At 33.7% G+C, this 19,473-nt stretch overlaps 2 protein-coding genes across 2 annotated transcripts in view; one reads left to right on the top strand and one right to left on the bottom strand.

Annotated features, from left to right (window-relative positions):
• The window catches only part of CTNNA3 (catenin alpha 3), a 1,620,267-nt gene that overhangs the window by 441,982 nt on the left and 1,158,812 nt on the right, over positions 1–19,473 (top strand). The window lies entirely within an intron of this gene.
• Positions 17,949–19,473, bottom strand: part of LRRTM3 (leucine rich repeat transmembrane neuronal 3) — a 172,969-nt gene continuing 171,444 nt past the window's right edge. The window contains exon 3 of the mRNA XM_062215141.1: positions 17,949–18,158. Coding sequence (XP_062071125.1) covers positions 17,949–18,158 — 210 coding nt within the window. The remainder of the gene's footprint in view (positions 18,159–19,473) is intronic.

Below are 19,473 nucleotides of genomic sequence, written 5' to 3'. Positions count from 1 at the left end.
TCTGATACACCTTCCTGCTGATATACCCCTAGGAGGTGTCAGATGATGGTCTAGTACTTCTAAGGATACATTTTAAAAACTTGTCCTGGGACTTCAAATCCCATTAAGCTTGGTGGTAAAAATGCCATCTTAATTGTTAAAGTGATCACAGTCAGTGTTAAAGTGAATATATAGATAGGAAAAAGTGTTAAAGTGATCATATAAATAGGATCAAATGCCTGGTAATATTATAGAGAGAATTAAAAAGGAGAGAATGTTCCAACATGGGAAGTAGTCCCCACAGCAGACTCATAGACTGACAATTGCTTTATGTAACACTCTGACCTCAGAATCAGTCCTTAAGGCTTCCTGGTCTGGCTGAAAAGCCCATGAGAGCATTTCAGGCATGGAAAGCCAAGATAATGTAGCAAAAAATGTTATACATGACAGATCTCTGTGAGTGAGACCCCAGTGGAAGGAAGTGGCCATAAAAAAGGATGTGCTTTTCTCTGAAGGGAGGAGAAAACTTCCACTTTGCTTATGGCCTTGTCCAAATACTGATGGAGTTTTGTGAACTCAAAAGGCTTCCATAGCCTAGGCAGTTCACGTCAAGGGCCCTGAGTGGTCACTGTTGTCATAAGTAAGAATGTTAATTGTTAAATTAACAATAGGAGTTACTGTGCCCTAACTCCCCATGCAGGACTTCTGTCCTCAACAAGTTGTATTATGAGACTTAACTGTAGGATCTGGCGCTGTGGCGTAGTGCGTAAAGCCACCGCCTGCAGTGCCGGCATCCCATATGGGCGCTGGTTCAAGTCCCAGCTGCTCCACTTCTGATCCAGCTCTCTGTTGAGCCTGGGAAAGCAGTAGAAGATGCCCCAAGTCCTTGTGCCCCTGCACCAACATGGGAGACCCGGAGGAAGCTCCTGGCTCCTGGCTTCGGATCAGCACAGCTCCAGCCATTGTGGCCAACTGGGGAGCGAAGTAGTGGATGGAAGACCTCTCTCTCGCTCTGCCTCTCCTCTCTTGTATAACTCTGACTTTCAGATAAATAAATCTTTAAAAAAAGTTAACTGTAAAGCTAGTTCTCAAACAATTTTTGTGTGTATATGTGCAAATTGTTGAAATCTTTACTTAGTGTAAAGTTGGTCTTCGATGTACAAAGTTAATTGAAAGTGAATCTTCATGGAGAATGGGATTGGAAGGGGAGAGGGAGAAGGAGAAGGGGTGGGAGTATGGGTGGGAGAGCAGATATGCTGAGAAGAATAACTGCATTCCTAAAGTTGTACTTTTGAAATTTATATTCCTTAAAAAATAAATTTAAAACTAACAAAGAAAGAAACAAACAAAAAATGACCCACATGAAGCTCTGAGTTCCTGACTTCAGCATTGCCCAACCCTGGCTGTTATAGGCATTTGGAGAGTGATCTAGCAGATAGATGATCTCTCTCTCTCCCTCTCTCCTTTTCTCTATCTCTCATTCTTCTCTCCCTCCCTCTCCCCCTTCCCCCTTAAATATTTTAAAAGACATTTTAATATGACTAAAAACAAGATTAGAAAGATAAATATAAGAAAGGAGATATCCAGGAACACTCAATTGGCGGGTTAATCTGTTACCATATTGTTGAGTATAACCCAATTCTGGGTTCCTGAGACAAGATACAAAGAAGATAGGACATGAATACTACATGGCTCTAGTATTCATTGGAGGTGAAACATAACCATTGGGGTAGGTATTTTTCCTGGACCTAGCTCTGACATGTTCTTTAAAAATGATGTTCCATAATGTGATGAATTTTTCTCACAATAATGTAGTTTCAATTAAATATAAGAAGAAATTCCTGAAATCTTCTTCTTATTATTATTTAAATTTATTTGACAGATAGAGTTAGACAATGAGAGAGAGAGAGACAGAAAGGTCTTCCTTCCATTGGTTCACCCCCACAAATGGCCGCTACGGCTGGCACTGCGCCGATCTGAAGCCAGGAGCCAGGTGCTTCCTCCTGGTCTCCCATGCGGGTGCAGGGGCCCAAGCACTTGGGCCATCCTCCATTGCCTTCCCGGGCCATAGCAGAGAGCTGGACTGGAAGAGGAGAAACTGAGACTAGAACCTGGTGCCTGTATGGGATGCCGGCGCCACAGGCAGAGGATTAACTAAGTGAGCCATGGGCTGGCCCCTGAAATCTTTTTATTATATGTTCCTGTAGCACATGTAGAGGACAGAATCCAGTGTATATACAGAATGTTAAAATGGAAAAAAAATATTGAATGTCTAGAAAAGATAACATTGACTGAAGGTTTGAAAATTAACTATTCAAGGAAAATGTTCATCTCTGCTCTAAAATTAAAAAAAAAGAAAGACAAGTTGAGGTTTTCTTTTCCTGATTCTTAAGACCAAAAATTTCTTTGTTATGAGTACAGACCTATCTCATCTTTTGTTACCTGTTCTGTTAATTTCTATCTTGGAAAATAAGGCAATTTTGACCAAATAATTGCAGACAACTGATTGTATTATTATAATATTTTATTTTGTTACTTTATTTTTAATTTGGTTCTTATATTTAATTTTAATTATTTTATGTTTCATTAAATTATAGTTATATTTAATTGTTACATTAAATTGTATTTAAATATATAATCATATTAAAGTATATTTTTATGATGATTATATAAATGTATTTTGCACCATATTTCATTCCCCAGTAACATAAATTTAAGGTTTAGGTAAATTCTATGGGGGTATAAGACAGAAAATTGAAAGAGAAAACAAGACAAGGGAATTAAGTCAGTGAAAACATTTTAAATATATCCCAAGCTAAAGGAATATTAAAGTTAAGGAAAGACCTGGGACAAAAGTTAAATTTAGGAGAACATATGATGTCAGATCAGATAGGAAATAATTCAATTATATGTATAATATACTGAAAAGGCTAAAAAAGGTGTATTGTCCTAAGTACCAGTTATAAATAAATCAGTTGTTCATTATTTCCATTGAAAGAGCAAACTAACAACAACATCTATTCACTATGTGAATGATTCAGTTAACAGCTTTCCATGCCTCATTTGTGGCATTGGGGGGAGGGGGTCATAAAAGTGCTGATGAGATTAAATGCACCATTCTGGAGTAATTTGTACATAATTTATTACTAAGTGATACTCTTATTTCTAAATGATTTTTTTTCTGTAATGAAATAATTCAAATGATAAATACTTCAGGGTTTGCTTTGGTAAGAAATTAACAATGTGGGAATTTTCATAGTCAGTAAAGGTGAATAATATGGATACTTTTCATGTTTAAATTATACTGATATTCCTGAAGAGATTGGTGTATTGTCTAGCATACCATGACTCTGAAGAGAGGTTGAAATGTCTTGTAGTAGACTTCTTTTATCCTGCCATCCATTATAGTTCTCACATGCAAATATACTGCAGTGGATAACTTTCTACCACAAAATGGTTTGACAAAAATATTCGAGATATTTTAATTTTTTGGCAATTTTCATTAGCAAGTTTCTGAATCTTTTGAGAATATAACATGTAGAGTCATGGGAAATTAAGTCTTTGATTATTCAAGGGATTTATGGAAGTCCTAAAATTGAACTGCAGATAAAAGCTGCTTTTTTGAAAAGTGTAAAGGATCTTTCTAAAAGAGAAGCTTTTGGACTGATTTGAATTTTCTCAAGATCTGGGAATTCAATTATTGAAAAAAGATTTGTTTCGATCTTAGATTTGGTTGACAGATCTGGTACATGAGTTATCATGTTCTTTGATGAACGAATTAAATGTTAAATTTTTATTTGAAAGGCAGAGAGATGAGAGAGAGAGAGAGAGAGAGAGAGAGAGACAGAGAGAGAGAGAGAGAGAGAGAGAGAGAGATTACTTCCTGTTCTCTTTCTGTTTTTCTCAGGTATATAAATGTCAGTATATCAAGTTAATCATAACAGTCCAAGATTTCCATGAAATGAAAAGTGTGTTAGTTTTCTTTGTGAACTAACTATAGTTTCCAAGACTGGATTTTTTGTATCTTAACTGAAATTAACAAAAATTGTGAAACTTCAAAAATGTTAAGCTGTAAAAAGGATGGGCATTTGGCCTAGCAGTTAAGATGTTAGGTAAGATGTTGGCATCCCATATCAGAGTGCCTGGGTTTGGGATCCCAATTCTCCTGAGTACAAGCTTTCTGCTAATACACACCCTGTGAAGCAGCAGGTGATGTCCAAACTAGTTGGGTACTTGTTACCTGAGTGAGAGATCCAGAATGTGTTCTCAGCTTTGTTCTGGCCCAGTCCTGGCTGTTGTGGGCATTTGGGGAGTGAACTGGTAGATGGGAGATCTCTCTGTGTTTCTGTGTGTCTCTCTCTCTTTCTCTGCCTCGCAAGTCAAAATTAAAGAAAATTAATTTGTAATCACTGACAAATTATAGGGCCTTCATTTGTATTTAAAGATAACCATTCAAAGCATTACCACTAGTTTTTAACAGACCTAGCTGCAGTCTAGTGAATTCAGTTTTATGGGCTCATTTATTACCACAGTGTAGATAACTATCTAGAGTGGAAATTATATATAATCTATCTTTGAAAAATAACTGAATACGATATGCATTCCATATATTAGAAATTTCATGGCTGCCTATGCCATATTGCATACTCTTTGCAATCTTCAAGAGTAGGTTAAAACATTAAGGATAATTAACCTGGCATTCACTGTGCTAGCATTATTCATGTTAGTATTGATATGTTCTGAAATTTTAAAACTAAAATATACTCATAAATAGGAAGATCTGAAGACTATGCCTTGAGGTGGCTTGATGTAGCTATTGAGATGCAACCTGGGATGTCAGCATCCCTGGGAATGAGTCTCGGTTTTACTCCAGATTCTAGCTTCCTGCTTATATACACCCTGGGGAGCCACAGGTGATGGCTCAAGTAGATGGATCCCTGCCCCTCAAGCTGGGAGACCTGGATACAGTTCCTGGCTTCTAGCTTTGACCTGGCCCAGGTCTAGCTGGTGCAAGCATTTGGGAAATGAACAAGCAAAATGGAAGCTCCCTATCTCTGCTGTTCAAAAAATAATTTTTTTAAAAAAAGAAAGCCATGACTTGAACTAATTACTGAATTTATTAATACCATTTTGGCTTTCTTTAATGCAAGACACATTCTTTAAGATTTAACTTAAAGATTTCTTTAAGTACCAAATAGACAGTGGTGTCTTAAAGATAAGTGTTTGCTAAGGAAAAAAATTACTTACAGAAGTGAAAGATTAAAGAATGAGCAAAACATTTGTACTCATTGTTCTAATATGTGTATTCACCATGCTACTAGTTTTTTTTTTCACTTTCTTGAATTGCTTGATAGTAATGGAATAAAATACAAGATTCTCTACTTATGACATAATTCTCGTTAATTTTAATATCAGTATTATGCTATAACCAATAGGTGATGAAAAATTCAATTAAACAGGCCAACACATTCCTTCCACATTTTTCGCATACTCTTGATGTTAAAATGGCATTATTGGCTTTTTGATGCATACAGATATAGTTCATATGGGAAAATGTAAAAACAAAATAAAAGTCTGACAATCCGTTAAATTATTTTTTTATTTATTTAATAAAATTGCCTGTTTCCTGTATTTATCACAGAATGGTTTAATTGAGTACTTTTTTAATTTGAGCATTTAATTTAGATGATTGCTGGAAGTAACAATAAAAAATTATTACTTTGACACTTACATACTGGAAGAAATTGAGTAACTGTAAGGGAAAAACACCAGGCTTGGAAAACATCAGAGTTCTAGGTTTCCAGAAACTAATTTATGTAAGATTCAAAACACCTTATTCTATTTAGGAGCCAGGGTGGAGATACCACATTCTTTGTAGGAACTGGCATGGAGATTGTTGACAGACATGAGTTGTGCGAGTGGCAAACTTTGCCAAGCTCTCAAGTACCATTTATTCTGTGAGGCCTTTTCTGATTTTCTTCCAGCAAAACCATTCATTCTCTCCCTCTTATTCTATAACATCATACACAGACTTAATTTTTAGAAATATCACATTGAATCACAATTATGTATTCACCTTTAAGCACTTGATCAGCTTGTCTCCTACCACATTCATTGGTCTATTACAGTAAAAGCTGAGTAAATGCTTACTTAATTGGATTGAAGACACCAAAATATTATTATACAATATAGAATATAATAATTGGGACTGGTATTGTGCTTCATTGGGTTAAAAAGTTACCTGTGATATTAGCATCTCATATCAACATTGCTTTGAGTCCCATTTGCTCCACTTTCAATCCACCTTCCTGCTATTGTGCCTGGGAGAGCAGAGGAAGATGACCCACAGACTTGGGCACCTGCCATCAGTGTGGGAGTTCTGGATGGTGTTATAAGCTCCTGGCACAGCCCTGGGTATTGGAGCAGCTGGCAAGTGAACAGGAGAATAGACTATTCTCTTTCTCTCCCTCCCTCCCTCCCTCCCTCCCTCCCTCTTTCCCTCTTTCCCTCCCTCCCTCCCTCTTTCCCTCCTTCCCTCCCTCCCTCCCTCCCTCTCTCTCTCTCTGTAGCTCTACATTTCAAATGAATAAATAAATTTAAAAATGCAGATAATCAGAAAATAAAATAAGCGGTACACAGAATAAATCCCTTGAATGAAAATGTGTAACTTCAATGTTAGCATAGAGAAAACTATATGTTAATAGTCCTAATGATAAGCAAGATGGACAGAGAATGTTTCTGAACTTTATAAAAATTTAAAAAGAACTAAAGTAATTTCTTATGCATCATTTTTCATATTAGAAACATAACTATTTGAGAATGCCTTAAAAACAGCTTTATTGACAATTGTCTCTACTTTTAAGGCAAAAACAATTCTGCATATTGTTAAATGGTGATATGTTCATGAAAAATAATTTATTTTAGTTAAAACTAGTTCTGTGTAAATCTGAGTTCTATCACTTTTCAGTTTTCTATTACCTAGATTTTGATTTTGACCTTTAATAATTTTCTACTTTAGTTCTTTAAATGTATAAGATGGGATGTTAAAAAATGAGTTTTTCTAAAATCTTTGGAATAAAAACTCTGGTGGAAAAAGTCAATCACTCTATAGATTATGTTTTTACCTGATTGAGAATGTTAGAATTATTAGCTTATAACAGTTGTTTAAAACTTCAAAAAACAGTAAAATTACATAGAGAAAATACTAAAAAAAGTGTAATGCATGTGGAGAAACCTTTTGCTGACTCAAACTGAAACAGATATTAGAGAATTAACATGAGAGAGTAAGACAGCATGAGAAACTATGTGTTCTTCAAAATCCGTATTCTTCTCTATGACATTTAATTTGCATTTTTGATCTCCACTGGTGAATGGGACTATGTAAATAAGCCATGCTTTCATATATGAATTTTGTTAACAAATAAATGTTCCTGCTATAGCACTTTAAAAAATTGTCATTTAGTTTGCATAATTATTTAATACTAATATTATTGCTTTGGTCACTCTTTAAAATGTTTTATGAACATTTTAAAACTGACTTATGGCATTTTTGCAAAAGACTTATATGATCCCCTTCCACCCTCCAGAAAGATAAAACACATTGGATGAAATAGGGATAGCAAGATAAATAAAGTTTAGAAAAATAGGAACTATGTATGGCTATTTAAGGTTGCTGTAAGTGGAATAAACTTCACAGTGAACTTTAAAGCACTCAGGAAGAGGTACTCCTCTTCAGAGAAGCATGAAACTAAAAATACTATTAGAATAACAGATGTACTTAAATGAAAGTATAGTATTCTTTTATTCACTGCCCTCATCATCTTTTTGCTGAATTGAATACTGGTAATCTCAAGTTCTATCTCATTCCTCAACTTTGCCCTGAGATAGCCCCAATTAGTCTACTAACTTTGATTTTTATCTTCTCCCAATTGTAGTTTACACTTAGAGTTATTAAATTAGCTCCTGTCTTATTTATTTATTTTTTTGGTTGAAAACATCTTTTTGCTTTGATAAGACTGTAAACCCCTTGAGGACAGGAACTATATCATATAATTTTATGAATTTCTCAAAGATTCCTCCCTTCCACTAGGCATATATGAGGGTCTTAAATATTCATGGATAATTGCATATTATGAAAAACTATACATTAATTTTAATATTTGCATTAGTATAGTTACTTTTTACTTCTATTTTCCAAACATTAAGAAATATATTTTTATTTTTTGAATGGGATGGAGGGAGGGAGAGATGGGGCAAACAAGACAGGGAGGGGGAGGGAGAGGAGAGGAGGAAGGGAGGGGGAGAGAGAGAGAGAGAGATTGGGGGATTGAAAGAGATTGAGATATTGATTTCCAATTCTCTGGTTCACTCCTCAAATGCCATAATGATGGCTGGGGCTGGGCCAGGTGACGCCAAGCACTCAATCCAGGTCTCCCACCGGGGTAGCAGGGATCCACCTACTTGAGCTGCCACTGTTGCCTCCAAGGATACACATTCATAGGGAACTGGAATTGGGAACAGAGGAGGGGCGAAAATCCAGGCACTGTAATATGAGTTGTGGGCATCTCAACCAGCATCTTAATCAGAATCAAATGCCATTCCCTCAAGAGGTTTTTTTTTTTTTTAAGTTTTATTTATTTATGTGCGAGGTAGAGTTACAAACAGAGAAAGGGAGAGACAGAAATGTCTTCCATCAACTGATTCATTTCCCAAATGGCCATACTGGCCAGGGTTGAGCCAATCCAAAGCCTGGAGCCAGGAGCCTCTTGTTCTCCCACATGGGTGCAGAGGCCCAAGTACTTGGCCATCTTTTATTGCTTTCCCAGGCCATAAACAGAGAGTTAAATTGGAAGAGGAGCAGCTAGGACAGGAACCAGCACCCATATGGGATGCCAGAGCTGCAGGTGGAGGGTTAGCTTACCATGCATGGAACCAGCCCCAAGAACTTTTAAAGTATTCTTGTATTAGGTGTATTATAAAAACATCCACCATATTTATTAAATTTCTTCAGTTATGATCTTAAGTGAGTAGACTTTCAAATTCAAGAATGAGACCTATAAAGTGAACTTTAAATGGCAATGAGTATGGATCAATTTTTTAAAACATCCATTGCTTTAATTTGAATTCTTGCTTCACAATTTACTATCTGTATGTTATATAATGGCTTTGTGTATTATTTTCCATATCTCCTTAATGGGAAAGCAACAATTATTACTTCATACAGTTATTGTTTGTTCTAGTAACCATATTAATGAGGACTAAAAATACTTAGACATTATATAATAGTAAATGTTATAATTTAGTCTTCAAGTGCCTGGTTTAAGTCATTCTTTCTGGAAATAATTAAGAAGGCATTCCTTCTTGTAGCAATTATAGAACACAATGAATTGTCTGAGGTCAGAACTCAGAAAGCAAAAGTATATTACACCATACATATGATGTTTCATGTGGAGACTAGCATTTATATTCTTGAAGACATGTACTTAACGCATCTGAACGCATCAGATTAATTAAAAAAAAAGTGCTCCCAAACTACACTACTATTTTATACTTTTGTTAAGACACTTCTGTTTTAACAAAGTATTACTTCTTAAATGATTTTTCTGATGTTTTCATGGTAATATCAAAGTTTCATATTATGCTCACCTATTTTATACCATAACTTCAATCTAGGACAGTGGAAGGAATTCAAGGGCTTCAATCCAAGTCTTGTGTTATTCTTTCACAAAATGATGAGTATACTAAGCATTCATTGTGAAATAACCAAGTATAAAATGAAGTGTGGGTTCAAGAAACTCAATTTTGAGGTTTGTTAGGAAGGAACTGGTAAGGAGTTTTGAAGGATATCCAATACACTTAAGATTCCATTAAATTCGCTTTCTCTCTGTCTCTCTCTCTCTCTCACTATCCACTCTGCCTGTCAAAAATAAAAAAAAAAGATTCCATTAAATTCAAAGGTGAAGAAATGTTGACATAAGGATCTCAGATAGTATGTAAGCTCAGAGATTTTCAGCGTCTTTTCCAAGCACTTTCTGGTATAAATATAGTCAGACTATAGCAGGTGTGGTCTTCTAGGTCCTTAGCACAAGGCAGTAATGGCCTTAGTTTATAAATGAATACGAAATAATACCAAGAGATAATGAGTGTTACAAGTAGCTAGGTTAAGATCTTCTGAAAAAAGTCTTTAGAAACCATATTTCTGGGTGCCTTCTGTGGTGGACATTCCACTTGGATAATTGACTAATGGCAGATCAGAATTACAAATGTTACCAATCTTTTTCAGTACATTTTCATCTATGGTATTATATTGATGGACCTGTAATTGGAAGGTTAATAGCATTGATGTCAAACAGTAAAAATAGAGTATATTTTAAATTGAAGTGCATTTCTCGATATCAGATTTTGGTATAAGTTAAAATAATTACTCATATGATTGAAATAGTAATTCAGGATTTATAGTTTTAGGCTATTTCAAATTTAACCTTGAAAAGATTATTTAGCTTTTTTTTTTTAACTTTTCAAGTTTTTGGAGAAGTAATAGTGAAATTTCTTCAATGGATTTTTTTCTTAATATTCTCTTTAGGTAGAATTAATTCTGTCATCTATCACTTATCTATTTAACATGACTGACTATAACAAATATCTACATTACTAACAGAGCTTACATTTCAAATGTCCATATTGGCCTTTATTGATGACACTTTAGCATAATTATGTTATTCTAAACTTTAGTTATGTGTGCTAGTTTTAAAAATTACATGCATATTATCTAACAATAATAATTCACATTTCCTTTACTTACCTCTCAGTGTGTATAAGTTTTTTTGTCCTCTTCATTGTCTCTGATCACATCTTCAATCCAGATACCAGGAACATCCTTGTGGTCCACAATCAGAATTACTCTAGCTATTTCAGATAAAAATTCTATATGGTGGCAGTGGTGCCAGAATGAGAAAATATAAAGTTATTAGATTCAGGGTGCTAGAATTTATTGATTTTCTGGATTTATTAGTTGGTTTAAATTTACTGCCTAGTTCAATAACATTACAACAGTGTTCATTTTAATAAAATTGTGTTTTACAGAGTATTTTACTGGCTATCAAATATACTTTTTAAACATGCATTATAAGAAAAAAATATGTTTTCCATGGATACTTCATGTTCAGATAGTGTGATGGAGTAAAATGAGAATATAATTGCCCATGATATTACTTCAGCTCATGCAGATTTAGAGAGAAAAGGAAGAGAATCCTGGAGACACTAAACAAGTCAATAGACTATTTAAGACTGAGAATGAAATATTTGAAAATGAGAGTTTAAAAAGAAGTTTAAAAAATAATTTCATTTGGCCATTTCTACACAAGATTACTTCAGCAATGATGTTCTATTTATTTTTTAACTTAAAGTATATGCTCTGAGGAGGATGAGGAGAGTCTTCATTGTTAAAAAGATACTTTTTCTGTCTGTTTTATGTAGTGTGCCCCAGATCCTATGTCATGTATGTGAATAATAATACTCCTATAAAGAATGATGCCATATATAATCATTCACAGGAAACATTCTACCACCCAAGTCATGTTATTACAATTGACATTTTGTGAGTATAGATTATTAGTCTTTTCCTTCACCTTGCCACTTGCATTTTATTTGCTCTTCATCCATGTATTTTTTGCTTCAGTTGGACATCTACCCTTCCTTTCTGGTCAGTTGAAGGTTATAGTATAGATATTTACTTATCAAATAATTGGTTATACTTTTTAAACAGAGCTTCTATAATTGGAAATGAAGATTGGGGGGTATTTGTCTTTTGAATATCTGGGAGAATTTATCTTTTCAAAGATTTTTCTTTGAAATGTCCATTCCTTTGAGCAAGCAATATAAAAAACTTCATGAAAATAATGGCTGCTTCTTTTTTATTAAGCTGCTTATTTTGGATTTTGAAGTTACTCTCCAGACAGCATGAAATAATTTATGTAACTTTAATATTTGGAAAATTGAAGGTATATTCTTTTTCTACTATTCCTATCACATTATTAAAAAATAGTAGTCTAATTATGTTGGTTACAGTCTTTTCTCAATTTTGAAAATGTGGAATGGGGTGGCAAGAGCATATTTGTAGAGTTAATTTGAATCCTCAACTCTAGTGTTGAGCCTTGATTTTCCTCTCCTTTAAAATGATGGTTATACTCCTTCTTACATAGTTTAGGAATGAGATAACAGGAGCATCAGTGCCTGACGCATTATTAATTAATTCTTTCCTTCTCCTCAACTTATATTACCCTCCATGAGAGCAACTAAAAAGTCAAGTAACTAACAAGGTACTTAAAATCATTTTAAGATATGCTTGTTGAGTTAATGGGAAGCAAAAATAAAAATCTATAAACATTTCAGTCTGTCAAGAAACAACCTGAGCATTTTTTTGTAAATGTCCTTTGTTTTGCATTCTTCTAGTTAAGAAAAAATTTCTTAATCAAATTTAAAATACTAGACTCACAATGATTGATGAAAACACATGAATTGATCATTTTAAACTAGAGTTAGAATAAGTCAGTAGCTTGGTAAAAATAAATTTGAGCAATTTTTTCCCCCATGACTTAATATGTGTTAGTCACATCTGAGTGATGTGTTAGCAGTGTATCTCATGGATTCTGATTCAGTAAGTCTAGTATTGACCCAAAGGATTTGGGGTCAACTCTACTTTTTAATAGTAACTTTGTGGAAATGATGGGTTGTAAAAGTTTAAATATTAAGTAGAAAAAAAAAAAACCTGTCAACCTTATCCATTCAGGTTTGTCTTAATACATTAATCCATATAAACTGGAACTGACTGAAACAGATCATTGTTATAAACCAACACAAAACTTGGGGTCAGCCTTCATTTTATATAGTCTGAGGCAAAGACTTTATCATAGAACTTTCAAGGCCACATCCTAAAAGTAATATGCATTATATAACACAAGTTAGATGGAAATCAATTTATGAAAGATAAATTAGTGAGTGATGTTTCAGCTTAAAAAACAAACAAAAAGATTTACTGTAGGATTCTTTATCACAAGGCCTCTTGATGTATTTGAAGTATTATTTGATTCACAAAACAAATCTTCACTCAGATTTTTCAGGAAGACAAATTTGTCAAAGAAAATTACCTATAATTGTTTGAGAGAGAAGAGAAAGAAAATCAGAGCTTTCTATGTCCTAGACGGCTGAGGCTCTCTGCTGCTGTGTGGTGTGACCATTGCCCTCAGTAGAAAGGTCAATAATCAAATGTTGACTTTTACCCTAAAAAAAAATTAAATACTAATTACCTTATCTCTCACCATAAAATAGTGGAAGTCATGGGAGACCTTCCAAACTGATCCATTATCACTTTAGTGTTTCTTTGCATGTTTTGAATTTTCAAATTTTCAATTGTTTCTTTCCTGTTACTGTTGATAGTAAAATGAAGCACAATTATCAACCTAGCCTTCCTCATGTGTATATCTGAAGTTTGAAAGCATCAATTTTGTATCCTTTGCTCTTGGCAACTCTCTATGAGTGATTTTTAAAACAAAATTCATGGAACATATGTATTATGGAAAAAAAAGCTGCATGGATTTAAAAAAAATTGCAGAAAAATAAACTTACCTTTAATTCCATGTTTCTATGAACTTTTTGAGGGAGCACCACGTTTAGGGACAGTTGAAAAGAATTTGGGAGTAGCTGGAAGTCTTTACTCCAAGGATTCATCTGTATTCTTATTGCAAAACCAATCCATTAGGATCGTGTGTTATGACACTGTTATAGTGTTACTCAGCATTATGGCCCTTTAAGAGCTATGCTAATGTAAGATGTTATTATATCTCCTTTGGAGATTTCTCAATTTCTCTGCTAAGGCCAAATTGCCTCTCCCTTCACTTGCTGCCATCTACTAAGAACATCTGATTTTCTTTCTTTTGGTTTACTAACAGTTCGCACGAGGTGTCTGTTTTCAAGCTTTTAGTTTCTTTACTTATTTTTAATTTTAGTTTGAGAGATGATGTCCATCTTCTAATCAAGGTTGTGAAAAACAAATATGTTTTTACTCTTTAAACTCAAGTATGTTGATTTTATTTTAGAAAATAGTTCTGCGCAAAGATTTTATTTCTAAGCAGTTTATGGAGTCACACATATCTGAGCTCAAGTTCAAATTATGTCATTTCTCTTGAGATAAATTTGGGTATATTTTCCATCTTTCTAAAAATGTAATGTATGTTAAGAATCTTGAATATTCAAGAGGGAGTGGATATAGTGACTTGACAAGAATAAAAGGACTGGCAAAATATATTATTTGCATGCTAGCATATGTTTTAGCATCTGCATATCCATTTGCAGAAGTTACATTTTATTTTTCTTAGAAGGAGAAAATATGGAAACTTATTTCCTATTATTATGAGTAAAAGAATTCTTGGGTCAAGAAATCTTCCCAAAACCAAAAAGAACACACACACACATACACACACACAAATCTTTGCCAGCAGTTCTGAATTAAAGATGTGATCCATTGAACGTGTGTTGAATCTGTGCTCAACATTGCACTGTGGATCTTATTTAACTGCTCATGCAAACTCACTTTGGGTTGTGTCCAGTTTCTCTTTTTATGCTTCTTGATTTTACATCTACCCCTTGGGGGTGTATATACATCCATATCTTGGGAGTATCTGTTATGCATATTTACATATGATATTATATTTTAAGAAATATGTGACTTACTGTACTTTTGAAAGAGTTTTAGTATGAAAGCCCAAAGTAGCATACAGAAATAATTAGTCCATGTATAATATAGGTAGAGGAACTGAGTTAAATTAGGGATTACTGAAGAACATGTCGGGCACTTCTTTTTTTCTTTCATTCTGTCCACTCTCTCTGGGAGTTCTTTGCCTGTCCTCAGAAAGAGAAAGTTTTTAGGGTAGTGGAAAGACAACCAGGCTCTGAATTTTGAGACTGATTCACTGCACCAATTATTAGCCCTGTTTTCTTGGGTGAGAGCTCAAGTTCTTTGAGATTAATGTGTCTTCATAGGGTTGTTATGAAGACAAAATGAGATAATTTATGTAAAATGTGATGTATAAACCTCAAAACACTGTTAACTTTATTGTTTGCTGTAGCTGCTGTTGTTACTATAACCACACTGGGTCAAACTCTCCATTTTTCAACTCCATACATTTGTAAACATTTCAGTTGTTTAAATAGATGAGCAATAGACAGGAAGAAAGACATGGGAGCAGGTGGTTAAAGGGAGGAAAAGGGAGATTATTGAATGCTGAAAAAAAGATAGGTTAGAAGTAAAAGTTTAAACACAAACTGATATAAATTTCAAAAATATGTGATAAAGATTCCAGGCACAGTCTATTCTAGATTTTCAACCCCTTCCTCCAAGACATGGAAGAATATAAATGAAGCAAACAAACCAACATCTTTTTTTCTTCTTTGTTAAAAACTCTTTTGGTTTAATTTTGAATATGAGAAATCGCAAAATTCTTAGGTCATTTGCCTCATACTGTAGCTTAAGTCCTTAGATGATTGGAGCTACAGTTCTGAGATGATAGTTTCTATTCACAGTTGTTCACTTAAGATGAATTTATAATGAATAAGAAAGAAAGTGACTTGCTTCAGGAAACCAAGGGCATACATTTGTAAGGTTTTTAGAATCTTAAAATTTCTAAAAATCATTTATCAATTTGAAGGTGTCTAGAAATAGGTTTAAAGTGATTATTTACACAAATTAATCCTCCTTTTGGGTCCTTGCAAGAACAAGTCCTAATGAGAAAAGTTAAAACTAATATTTCAGTATTGTAATTAACATAATTTTGCATTTGATTTCAAACCTACAAATAGCAGATTTATAATCCATTTTGTGCAAAGCCAAATTTCAATATAGAGGATTAAGAATACTCAAAATGATGCATTGCAAGGAAGTTAGAAACTGGAAAAAATACAGATTAAAATTGGACTAAAATGGTAAAAATTTCAAATAGCAAACAATTTATGCAGAATACATTACAAAATCTGTTGTGTTAAATAACAAATACTATGTTTGACAGCTGCTTTCATGTAAATTAGTAGTAGAGTTTGCTTCTTTCAACATTTTGCATCTTTTTTTCTTTTTTGACTTTGTATATTTTCAAGAAAAATTGATCTATAATTTTTAAATTCATTATTGTTGAAGCTGCTCTTAAATTTGCTGTGATAAGCAGTATAAAACTAGACTTTTTGTAGATATAATTTTCTTTGGAAAAAATAAGAAATTAAAAGTTTGACATTGCTTTTCATTAATTCTTTACCGCATTGTTTTTAACTGTGTTGATCCCAATTAGACTGACATATTCCCCTTATATTTCTGACATCATGAATATAAAATAACAAATAAGTGCTTCTACTGTAACAGTAAGTGAAACTTACAGATTATATTTGAAAAAAAACCCAAATCAAAAAGAATGTATAATTGCCATAAAATAACAATAGTTTCAAACAATAGCCTATGTCACGCAAACAACAGAAACCAGTTGATTATTTCACTCTTTGAAAAGTATGTTTTCTTAATTTGATCTGAATTATTTGTAATGCAGTGCATAGTCAATGTATGATTTGGGTTGGTGTCAAATTATTCTGAGATATTTTTCAGATAAGTTGGAAGTGAGTTCCGTTATGGAAGGCAAATAAACAATTTAGAACATATTTAGGATGTTTACAGTCTACTTGAGCAATAAACTTCTCCACCATGGCTCATGTCTACACTGAATGAGCTGTAGATGTTTAACGTTTTCTCTCAGCAGAGAATTGACGTAGCATACAATGTGAAAAATTTCATGTATTTTCTGTGAGTTGTTCCCAAAATATAGTCTCAAAGTTCTAAATGTCTCAAGAGCCAGGTACATTTCGCCCTGAGAGATGGTTATTTTTAGGTAAACCACTTTGGGTTAATTAGGAGAAAAATTGCTACTGTGCAATTATTATACTCTATCCTCCCACCTTGGCCTGAAAATAATGAGATATAACAAAAGTTTTTTTCTTTGTCACTGGGAGCTGCACCTTTTAAGTGTATCATAGCCTGTTGCTGTGGTTACGGCCTTTGTTTCTAGTGATGATTTGTCCATGCTTCCCCCCCACCCTTAGCAATGGTTATTCAAAAGAATGAAATAATGAGTCATTCATTCGGAAGTATGTTGTTAAAATATCCCTTTTTATCATTACATTTCACTGCTTAGAAACTAGGCTGTAATTCAAGGCAACAGTTAAGTCTGAGAAGAACTGTTAAAAAAATCTCTGATTTTTTTTTTTTTTCATTTGTAAGAAAAACCTGTCTATGTAATTGAAGAACCTCTTACAAGTCTGAACAATTAAATCCTTTTTGGTTAATGTATTATTTCTGGAACAAGTAGATAAAATTCTACGCAGTAAGCATGATAAAAATCGTGCATGTTTTGCACAGCACAGAATTTTAGAATCAAGGTTCCGGGCACAAAAGCAGTAACAAAACAGTCCCTACAAAACCGAGTAACTCTGAAGAACACAAGAAATAATTTTTGTTAATTTAAAATTTTAGAAACTGAAATGTGTAAAGTTTGTAAAGTAAAATGTAATTAAATTATGGTACTATACATACCAATTGTTTCTATAATTGAAATTTTACAATATGAAAAATACATTAGCTCTGTACAGTTTTTACAGGTAGGTAGGATGAGTTTTGAAAAAAACGATTTTTTTTCTTTTTTTCAGGGTCATACTCTATTTAAGTCAAAAAAATACTGCACAACTTAGCTAATTACAAAGTGTAGACTTGAAACAATTCATGTCTTCTTTATTTCATGAATCAACCTTGGATTTTTGTTTATTTGAACAGGGGATTTTTTGTGTTGTTTTGCCTTTTTAGAGTCCACAATGAACAAATCTTCCTCATTTTGTCCTTGAGGTTACAAAGTTTGGTGGCAACCTTTGGCTACCAGTTAGGTCAGTTAAGCCAGCTGCTGTTTATGGTCACTGATTCGGCCAGCTGTTGTGATTGTGCTCAGGTCCAGCTCAGTCTCTAGATGTGTTTCCATCGTATCTTCCTGTGCATTCGTTTCAAAAGACTTATGAGAGAGAAGTTCATGATGCACCCCACAGTAACTTATTGTGGGCTGGTCGTATGCCAGAAAGGTTGACACATTCATTGATAAAGGTATCTGGGAAAAAATGACATGAGAAAAGTCAGTTACAAAAAGACAGACAGTTTTGTGGGCAAGCTAGGGTACTGTGGAGCAGTGGCTTGACTAACCTCAATGGCTACAACTGTGGCTGCTACCCGCTGATGTCTTTCATTCTTCTATAGTGAGCCCAATGCAGCAGTTTTAAAGCCTGAGGTGAAGTTGCTCAATTCTTAACTAGCTCTTTCAGAGAAATAGTAGCCCAAATGGTCATGAAAATCATAAAAATAATTGGAAAACTAAAAAAAAAATGCATTTACTAACTGAGATAAATTGTATTTTTAGAACAAAGAATATCATTATTTGTTTATGCATAGTATTAGGATAAAATTTTAGCAGATATAAAAATCATCTCCTACAATTTCCCATCCTGTCTCCCAAGTTTCTGATTTAGTAAGTCTGGAATAGGTCTGTAATTTGTCTTTCCTACAAGTTTCTAATACTGTGTTGTAATCCACATGCGTTCTTCGAGAACTATTACAGAAGAGAATTGTCCAGTCAAGCTATTCTGGTTATTTCTACCCATAACTTCTTAGTGTTTATTTCATCACCAAGATTCCTTGAAACGTTGATGTACTTAGACTTGCCCATTTCTAAAATTTAGAGATCAGGGAAAGTCCAGGAAAAATCCATGGCTTCTATGAATGTCTAAAAAGTATCAAGGATACTATAATTTGAAAGAACTATTGATATAGGGGAGGAAGGGACTTCCTTGTTAAACAAAGAAAGCAAATCGTAAAGATGGGAGGAAAAAAATTAAGCATGACCGTTGTGAGCAGAAAGGAAACATACATACTGCAAACCAAAAGTACTCTCAAACATAATTGGATGTCACAGTCTAAAAATTGGAGACATGAAATTTTCCGATTTGTGAATAAAAGAAATATACTTTAAAAATGGTCAAGAAAATTGAAGGATCATAACGAAAATTTTTAAGAGTAAAATAGAATCCTTCCCATTTAAAATAAATAAAAATTTCTGTTGTTACAAGTGAAATAGCTCTGATAACTACAGTATATTATTAAAGTGTAAGGCATGAATAGATTTGATTTATAGGAGACAATAAAATTAGAGCTGTTATTGGGTACATGCATTTTATATTAACCTGTGGGAAATCAGTGCTCTATATGTGATATATCTGTAGGATTTTCGGTAGTTGTTCCTGTTTGTCATAGAACTGAATGCCTCATATTTACTGAATCTTTCCTAGCTTATATGAAATTAATTCTACTGTAATTTGTAATTTATAGGGTCATAACTTATAAAAATAATAAACAATGATACATTTATTTTA

Source organism: Lepus europaeus, chromosome 17 (assembly GCF_033115175.1).
Source record: "Lepus europaeus isolate LE1 chromosome 17, mLepTim1.pri, whole genome shotgun sequence".
NCBI lineage: Eukaryota > Metazoa > Chordata > Mammalia > Lagomorpha > Leporidae > Lepus > Lepus europaeus.
Note: the sequence above shows the minus strand (reverse complement) of the source record. Positions and strands in the feature narration are given on the sequence as shown.